Here is a 10,403-nt window from a genome sequence, read left to right on the forward strand (position 1 = left end):
AATCTGTACTTGGCCAGGTTGATGATTTATATTCTAAATCCTTATAACTGTGAAAGAAAAAGCTTCAAAGCTAATGACTTATAGACAACTCCCTTATACCTGTTAACATTTTCATCAACAACCCATTACTATCCCACTGCTGGGCACGGGTCTCCTCTCATAATGAGAAGGATTAGGCCATATTCCACCGCGCTGGCCAAGTGTGTATTGGTAGACTTCACATAACTTTGAGATTTTTTTTATAAATCTCTCAGGTATGCAGGTTTCCTCACGATGTTTTCCTTAACCGTTTAGCAAGTGATCATTAATTTCTAATACGCACATTAATTTTGACAATTCAGAGGTGCCTGGGAGCGTGCCTGGGATTTAAACCTCGGAGCCCTCGATAGAGAGGCCGAGTTTCTTAACCACTAGGCTATCACTGCTTTAATTAACTTTAGCATCTCGTGTCAAAAGGTCACAGAAATTTTGACCACATAAATATTTAATATATGTGGTACATACTTAAAATTGATTTATGAATCGGTCCTAACTTAACATTAACTAAAACTTTGCGCCGTGTTGCAACTAAACTATCATAACTAAATGAACTATAAGTAAACTAAACTAATCATAATGGATTCAAATGAACCAAACTCAAGCCGACACAATCAAGAATCAATGATTTAAATCAGGGATTCTCAACCTTTTCTCTGTCACGGAGTCACGGACCACGTTTATGTCATTCCTGTTAGGAGGGATCACTATGTAGGTATAATAAAAATAAACAGTAATAATCAAACTGAAACTTTAATATTAAGGGGCTTCCGAGGTTGCGGGTGGCGAGAGTGGGAGCTCAAACCGTCCAGCAATCGTCCCCGGGAAGGATACGATTTGTGTGGTCACATATCGCTATAATTACCAAGGGATGTAAGAGCGTAAATTGCGAACCCCCCCCCCCCCCCCAGGCAGAGGCCGATAGAAGGGCATCGCGTTAAGAGGACTCCGGTTGTGTTCCGTTGGAGATCCCGGAGTTCTCCACCAAACGCCGAAGACGGCCACCGGGGAGGTTTTAGTGCGATAAAGTCCCACATAAACCCGGCGACGCTCCCCCGGCGTCGGGTACCTTTTGAACGTTTTCCCAACGTCAACAAAAATAGGGTAAACTTTTTCGAGTTTACTCCTTAAGAAACGATTTGAGTTATAAGGCCCGGTACGGAAATTTTATGAGGAGTAAAATCAAGTGTAACACGAAAAGTTGAGGCGTTACGTAGAAAGAGACAAACATATACAGGGTGAATTTTTAAAACGGGCCTTCAGGGCCAGATCCGAAACTATAAGGATTAGCGAAAAATGCTGAAAGGAGTTACGAGGCCGATTTTGATAAAAACTATAAATGCATCATTACTTTTTTAAAATAACTTTTTCCCTAACCGGGAATCGAACGAGTTCATTTTGAAAAAAAATACACCCTTTATATTATTTCACTATCTGATAGTGTTGCTTATAAGGATCAAATTCTGGGAAGTAATGTTATGTGACAAATTCAAGGAAAAGGAAAATTTTGAAGAAAATACATATTTTTTCATACTCGTACATTGACATACTAATCCTTAAGGATTATACATAACAAATGATTTATGTATAATTCTTTAGAAACATACATAAGTCACACCATTGAAGAATTTGTTGGTTAATCAACTAATTATTCGATGTTATGACCATGACTTACGGCTTAGTATGAGAAAGTAATAGTTTGGCAAATAAGTTACCGCCGTTTTTAGGATTATTTTTTTTATAGAAATAGATAAATAATTGATTAAATAGTAAATTTTTATTGTGTGTGATTTTCTTTATCTCTTTGTTTAGTAATCACTCGGATTTGTCTCGAAAAAGTCATTTTTGCAAATAGTCAACTTTACATCTGTATTAAACGAAACTCCGCCCATAGCAAGTTAAATCTATTATAATGGTCCTTAAAATAACCTTAACTAAGTCGAACATAAAAATATAAATTCTTGGAGAACAAAACGTCCGCTTTCGAATGATTTGAAACATTGAGCCAAAAAAATTGTTAATACACGAATTGTTTAAATTGATGAATGGCGGGAACTTAACTGCCAAATTGGTATGAAAAAATATGTATTTTCTTAAAATTGAGGCTTTTCCGTTAGTTTGTCATTTATCATTACTTCCTAGATTTTGATCCTTATAAGCAACACTATCAGATAGCGGAATAATATAGAGGGTGTATTTTTTTTCAAAATGAACTCGTTCGATTCCCGGTTAGGGAAAAAGTTATTTTAAAAAAGTAATGATGCAATTATAGTTTTTATCAAAATCGGTCTCGTAACTCCTTTCAGCATTTTTCGCTAATCCTTATAGTTTCGGATTTGGCCCTGAAGGCCCGTTTTAAAAATTCACCCTGTATATCCACACTTTACGCGCAACACCAGTGAAGTCACTGAATAGAAATGTCATAATTTTATTTTTTTGTACTAGTGACGTGAAGGAATGCGTTGTATCGGTAAAATAGGTTCACAGACTACATATTAAAAGTATTTTTAGCCACAAATAAAACATAGATAATTTAAAATAAGCCAAATACGAAGGTTACGGTACATTTCGTTTCGGACATGTATACATGTCGCTGGGCGGTATTAATAATGATCCATTAAAATCCCTCCTTTTTATTATAATCATCATATCCTCTCAAAAAGGAAGTAGCGTTTTTAACCAAAATATGAATCATGAGTGCTTTTATTAATTTAAAATACAGTAAGTTCAAATCCCATATGAAAGTAATTATTACAATAAAAATAATTAGCAATATATAAAACATTAAAACGTCATTAACTAATTTGTTTACATTTTTGCATAAATTAAGTTATAGGTTTGATCATTTATAAACACTGTGAAAAATATGAACATTGGCGCCATAATATGATTAACAATCTTTTATGAACGTTTTTAAAGAAGAGTAACATATAAAATCAGTAAGCAATTGAATAAGATATAATATTAGCAAAATAAGTTTTTAACATAAAGAGGCTTTTGTAAGTTACTGATATATTAATTTAACTTATAAAAATGGATGCATTATTGATCAGCACCATCTATCAACGATAAACGGGCAAAATCAAAACAGTATTATTTAATATTTATTACAGAATTATTGCTAATGAATTATGTTCAAAATAAGTTATATAAAATTAGCAATACGTTTTAAATGAATTCTAGAATTATAAAACATTCAGAAACAATCCAAATTACATATAAAAACATGTTTATTGAGTCTCATATAAATTGCATCCGTAAATTGCATCCGTAAATTGCATCCGTAAATTGCATCCGTAAATTGCAACAAGGATATTTTATAGATGGCAAAGAAATTATAATTGTTAAGTTTTAAGTTATAAAACGTTTAACATTGTTTTAAATATAAATAATTATATTATATTAAAATTTACAATTATATTAAGTTACCGTTATAATATTTGGAACCAAAATACATAGATTGATAAACTTGCAAACTTACAATTTATAAAACTTGCCACTAGATGGCGCTATTATACCCATGCGCCCATATATACATCTATATACAACGTATATAAACAGCAACCTAACCATCAAGTTTTAATGTTTTGATTTTGAAGTTTTCTTGTACTTCTATGCATCGATACGTGTATTTTTATGTACTATTAAACAAATCATCAAGTGATTAAAGTTGAAAAAATATTTGAAAATATGCAAGAAATTGATTTAGATGATAATGAAGAAAAATCCAAAAAACACATGGATGCGGTTAATTGGTAAGCTTATCGTTTACATTTATGAATAATATACATTTTAAATACGAACAGCTAGATCTTTTATTTAGTGTTTTTATTATTATTATTTTTAATCAATTGATTAAATATATTTTATATTTATATAATATTTTGTAATACTTATATTAAATTATTACGACCCATTTCTATTTTTGAAGTAATATAAATAATCCGAATAATTACAGATATATGTTTGTTTCTCTTATCATTTTAGCAGATGCATTCATTTACCCTTTTTTTCTATTCGATATATATCATAATTATCGTTCGTAAGGAGTAAACTCCAATCGTGCGTCGTAGCTGACACACACACACTTTTTTAATTACGTATTAATGTAATAGAGCTAATAATGTTACTCCAAGTTAGATGCAAATCATCACTGACTGTTAAGCGGCTCGCTAAATAAATAAATCGTTCGCGGACCATATATTGACTTCTGCGGACTACTGCTTGGGAACCCCTGATTTAAATCATAAATAACCCACACCTGTATGAATCATTGTCATAACTCCATAAGTAATGTAGCGATGTGTTTGATAAAAGAGGTCATACTCTACGTAGAGACGATCATGCGAAGACAATTACAAAGTCATTTTACCTTCTTCCGCTGACCCCATTCGCAACTGCAATATGTCTGCGACTTATGTGTCAATATAATAAAAATACCTTTTCTCTACATGTGTACACTACGATATGTGTGAATGTTTGCGTGTTATCTACTATCTTTTTTAAACGAGCATGCTGTCTATCTGATGGTTTGTGGTCACTGCCACTCATCATCAGTGACTAACTCTATATAAAATAGTGTTCTACCTAAAACTGATCACAGATGCGTTGCCAGTCCTGTACCCTTACCAGGAGATTTTATTGGCCCATACGATTTCCTAGTTCTGACACAATCCGCTAGGGGCGCTGATTGAATTTTGTATGGGCAAATACGTAAACAAATACCAAAACAGTCATATTTGTCGAAACGTAAAAACTTCTGGTAATGGTACAGGTGACTAAAATGATCATCTTGTATGAAAATCTATCGGCATCCACACCCACACGCCAAAAAGCAAGAACTGTATCAAGCTAGAAATCTATTGACAGTACCTCCTAGAAATCTTATTGACTCTACCACTTTTCTATTTAGGGTTTTCTGTAGAAAACGAAAGTAGGAAATGAGCTTGCAATCCTGATAAGTTGATACTGCCGCTCGTGAACGCCTGTAGTCAATCGCAAGTGTCTATCTATGATTGAGGATTTACCCGAGGTCGGTGACGGAGGCATGGCGTATTATATTTGACAGAACAGAACTGTTGTTATTAGATGCAAATGAATGTAACTGATACGTAAAGTCTTATCATCAATGGAATAACCTGAAAACCTACGAGTTTAGAAGTTATAGATTGTAGAAGTTGTAGGTCCTATTAAAATTTTCACGGTGTAGGTAATCCACTTATCACACCAATTTATTAAAATACACCTGCTCAAGACGCTGGTTTGATGTTTCTTTGTGGTTCGACTCCGGCGGCACCACCACCGCACTTATTTCTGCCGAATGACAGCAGTGTTAGGCACTGATGTGTTCTGGTTTGAAGGGTGTGGTAAGGGTATACTTTTCCGAGGCGTTCCACCCTAATCCTCAGGGAAAGCGGCGCATCTGTGGCCGACCTCAGGTTGGAATATCTTATCCTATTACAGAATACAGATGTACATGGGTCGCAGCAGCCACTTACCATCAGGTGGACTGCATGCTCATCTGGTGTAACCTATATTATAAAAAGACAAAGAAAAGCAAGGAAGACCTTAACCGCCTTTAAGTTTTATTCAAATTCAATTATATAGAAGGATGCTGCAATCGGCGTCGCGGCTAACGAGATGAACATTGCGCCAGTGTCCCATTTAAAGGGAGCGTGCAAACGCCATTCGCAGGGTTACGGGATCAAACCCAGCACATAAAACGTGCTTGGGTGTCTGATTTAGAACGCTTATAAGAAATTTATCTGTTTTAGACTTATTTTTACCGATTTTGAAAGAGGAGACACCGCTTTAATTTGTTTATAACTACTACGAGTACTGTCCTATTAAACAATTATTTACTAGATAATTTTCTATGTGCATCATCTACTCGTAGTTTTCGGCAACTATCGTATATGGATTCATTACAAAAGATTCCTAGGTCAATAAACAGATCTTATAGAACTTCAGTTCGAATAAACGCAAATGAATACACAAAATCCAAAATACTCAAATAATACACATACAAAAATGTTGCGCACGATCGAACAGTTGATAAACTTTATTTTCCCCCTCATTAGTAAAACTCATCAAATTGTATGCAAATTTCACTACGTGTAAATCTTTTGTAAACATTTCTTATCATTTTCTATTGTTCGCCTCACCGCACTTTGTTAATTTTATATTCTAATTAGCGAGTGTAACTTAACGAGATGAACATTGCACTGGTGGCCCATTTAGATCGTGCAAACTACGAACTAGGGATGTTACAGATATGATATTTCGGATCCGGATATAAATACGGATACGGTTTTATTAAGAATATTATATAGGTTTCGGATACCGTTATGGATGTCGACTACTTAATTAAGTTTCGTAATTTAGTTTGATTAGTGATAAATTTAATGTTTGACACATGTTTATATCATTTGATGTACAATTATTTAGAAGTCTTTGTTAGTTTCGGATATTTTCGGTTATTGATAGTAGATTTTTAAGGAATTTTAAAAGTGAAGAAAATACAAATACTTAGGTAATGATTTGATTTTCTTTACACTGAATATAATGGTCTCGATTGGGTGATTCTTTTTTCAAAATGCCGTGTCATTTAGACGAATTATAAAGAGTTGCGAATTATTTCAAATAAGAGCCTTCGTCCTTGTCCGGAATTATTCGAATCTTTTATCTCTATATCAAATTCGGCTACGATTTCGAATATTAATATTTATTTTTGGATATCCGTTAGTTTCGGTTACGGTGACGGATCTTCATGACATCGCGTGCAAACGCCGTTCGCAGGGTTAGGGGTTCAAATCGGATCGTGCATGAATCTGCATCATTAGAACAACATATGAAAATGGTATTTTAGATTCGTATTGATTAATGGTGTTTAGTTAAATCATGACTAACCTTGGATAAAATTATAGGTATCTTTTAATATTAATTCAATTGGATATATTTTCTAAACGTGAATGTTGTTCTTAAGCCCAAATCAAGCGAAATGAAGAATCGTAAGTTGGCTAAGGGATTGCACACCTTTAAAACCATTATAAAGTTCTCATAAACGTATGAAGCCTTCATTGGCATTTAAAGGAAGTGAATAATTTTGTTGCAATTTACTTCTAATTTTATTTTGCAATCTTTGTCAGTAATTTATAAAAATAACTAAGATTTTAAAATTATTATTAGTAAGAGATAAAATTATTGGTGTTGGTTTCCAGTGTTTTGTCCAGACCCAGATCCAGACTAAACATTTATATTTTGTGTGGAAACATGAAAATAAGCCTTTTACATATCAGATTGAAAAAAATAAAACCTATGGGGGCAATAATGAATAGTGAATTGATTTCATTATTTACGTAGATTAGGGTAATAAGAAACTGAAAAATATTTAATGCTTCGTTTATTTCGTATCACATTACAATCACATAGTGACATAACTTTTTTACATATTTCATACAATATGTACAAAGTGTTACTTATTGTTATATTTTTTTTACATTTTCTATGCTGCTAGCTTAAATTAAAGTATGCACTAACAATTTGAAAGTTTTAGTGGCAAATAAAGCTTTGAAACCTAAAAACTAATGTTATAAATAATAGCCATGACATTAAATTCGGATTACGAGCTATGATTTCGATGACTAAAATGATCCTAATTTAATTTGTCTGAAAAAAGGAATGATTAAAACTAAAATTTCGCTATACCTCTTTGACCTAGTATTTATAGCCCTCTTGAGCGTTGAAGCTTGGTGGTTGACGCGGACCCCCGAAGGTTTCTGGTCTTCCTTGGCTGCCACCGGCACCCGGTTGTCCAGATGGGCCAAACTGGCCAGGCTGGTTTTGAGATCCATTGGTTCCTTGTCCAAAGGGAGATGAGCCGCCAGCTGGTCCTGATCCGAAGCCCTGGCTACCAGGTCGGGATTGGGGTCCTTGGCCGGATTGACCAGGTGCACCATAAGCAGACTGGGGTCCTCCTTGGCTCGGCCCAGTAGACCCGAAAGGTTGGTTGGAGCCAGACCCAGGATGAGAGAAGGGGCCTGATGGAGAGCCTTGGGAACCAGACTGGCCAGGAAATGAAGAACCGAACTGTCCGGATCCCTGAGGCCGGTTGTATTCGTATCCAGATTGACCTGAAGCTCCACCCTGACCCCGCTGTCCGCCGAATCCTGCTCCCTGGTTGGCACCGGCACCCTGTCCGAATGAAGACTGACCCTGCCCTTGGTTAGCACCACCCTGTCCGAAAGATGACTGACCCTGCCCTTGGCCGGCACCACCCTGTCCGAACGAAGACTGACCTTGTCCTTGATTGCCACCAGCACCTTGTCCAAAGGAAGTCTGACCTTGTCCCTTATTGCCACCAGCTCCAAACGCCGCCTGTCCCTGTCCTTGGTTGAAACCAGTACCTTGTCCGAAAGATGGTCCCTGACCCTTGTTACCACCAGCGCCTTGTCCAAAAGCAGACTGACCCTGAGATCCACCAGAAGGTCCGTATCCTTGACCCTGAGAGGATCCAGATGCTCCAAATGATCCTTGTTGGTTATATTGGTTGCCTTGGCTTCCAGATTGTTGTCCACGATTGCCCTGGCCGAAGCCTTGGTTCTGGTTCTGTCCGAAAGCGTTAGATCCCTGGCCACCTTGCTGATTGTACCCTTGAGCACCTTGGTTCGACCCGGATCCAAATTTAGAAGGTCCGTATTGTTGAGACGGGCCCTGACCCGGTCTGAATGATCCGGCACCGCCGTACCCTTGAGAAGTACCTTCATTTTCATATTCTTCGGGACGGTAAGCACCTGAAACATTTTGTAAATTTCAATATATCTGATTTTGATTGTGTGAAAACTAAACATTTTTGATTTATAACTTATTCCTAAATACCACAGTTTGTATCTTATAATATGTATACTACAAATATGTAGAAAGTATGTATAAGTTTTGTATTTACGTGATATATGTTACATATCATTTAACAAAATGAAATTTAATAAGTAAATATAGAAAATAATGAACGATGAGATTATATAAATATGAAATTTAATGAGACACCATTTTCACAGATAGCTGTGAAAATGGTGTCATCCGATGCACCATAGGGTGCATCGGATTGGAACCCCAGACGTTTAACCTTAAGGATTGATATTCCAACCACAAGGTTTACTGCTTTTCTAGGTTGGGAATTATAGACTCAGACAATATTAAATAAACATTTTGTTTTATCATTACCTTCTTGGGTACCAGCAGCGGCTGCTCGGGCGTTTTCTTCAATGGATTTCAAAATCTCTACCGGGATTGGGGGAGGAGTAGGCAGATGTTCACCCTGGGGTTGGTAGCCGTTTTCATCAGCGGTATAGGTGATAGAATAGGTTTGGCCATCATCACCGGTATATCCGAAACCACCTTGAGCTTTCACACCGTTTGTAGCAACACCTGACTCTTCAGCTCGGATTCCGTTGGAGGTCTCGAAGCTGTACGAAAAGGTTTCACCATCATTCTGGTTGTCGTATCTCAGAATCTCAGCAGCTCGGTCAGCGGCTGCCTGGGGTCGTTGTGGCTGGTTGTAAGCCTGAGCTGAACCTTGGTTAAATCCAGCTTGAGATCCCGATCCAGGGAAACCAGGTTTTCCAGCACCAGAGGGGCCAAATCCTGACGCACCGGGTTGCTGCCCGAAGCCAGTAGATCCCGAGGGCTGGCCAAATCCAGAAGGTCCTGAAGGCTGACCAAATCCAGCAGATCCTGAGGGCTGTCCAAATCCAGAAGGGCCTGAGGGCTGACCGTATGCAGTAGATGGTTGACCTCCAGACGGGAATCCGGATTGGCCAGGCTGTCCAAAACCAGGCTTGGCAGATCCTTGTCCGAAAGCAGGCGCTCCAAATCCAGGCTGTCCAGGTTGACGTCCAAACGGACTAGAGCTGTCCGGAGGAGCTTGCCCAAAGGATCCAGGCGCAGAGAGCGAGCCTGGGCTACCTCCAGCGCTTGCAGCGCCAGCAGGAGGCAGGTACGTCCTGTCTAACTTATCCGCATGCCCGCAGGCGATCAGCGTTATGAGAATAAGCTGCAAAAAATAAACCGCTGTTAATTTTCTTTTAATCACTTGCACTAAAAAAAATTAAAATATTTTTAATCTTAGCCAATATTTTATGAATTATTGGTCCATTTATAAAATTTATTGGTCTATTTCAAAAATTAATATAATTTTAAAATTTAATCAATTTTTCGAATTTAGAACAAATCTAACTGTACACTCCAACAGGTATTTGTTTAGCCGTGATTTAAAATTTTAAAATGTGAATTACCAGCTTCATATCCAAGCTGTATTCCTCTCAATGTTTGTTCACTGAATGTACTCCACTGTGTACCCATCCCATATT

At 36.9% G+C, this 10,403-nt stretch overlaps 1 protein-coding gene across 1 annotated transcript; it reads right to left on the bottom strand.

Moving 5' to 3' along the window:
- Window positions 1–7,421: 7,421 nt before the first annotated feature.
- CPR12 (cuticular protein RR-1 motif 12) lies at window positions 7,422–10,403 on the bottom strand. Its single transcript, XM_073086763.1, has 3 exons — window positions 10,329–10,403; window positions 9,259–10,087; window positions 7,422–8,828 (listed from the first exon to the last, which is right to left on the bottom strand). Exons 1-3 carry the CDS (start codon window positions 10,335–10,337, stop codon window positions 7,753–7,755), a joined length of 1,914 nt encoding a protein of 637 aa, XP_072942864.1. The 5' UTR covers window positions 10,338–10,403; the 3' UTR covers window positions 7,422–7,752.

This window comes from Epargyreus clarus, unplaced genomic scaffold (genome assembly GCF_041222505.1).
Source record: "Epargyreus clarus isolate Ecla_fem2 unplaced genomic scaffold, WU_Ecla_fem_2.2 ptg000024l, whole genome shotgun sequence".
Taxonomy (NCBI): domain Eukaryota; kingdom Metazoa; phylum Arthropoda; class Insecta; order Lepidoptera; family Hesperiidae; genus Epargyreus; species Epargyreus clarus.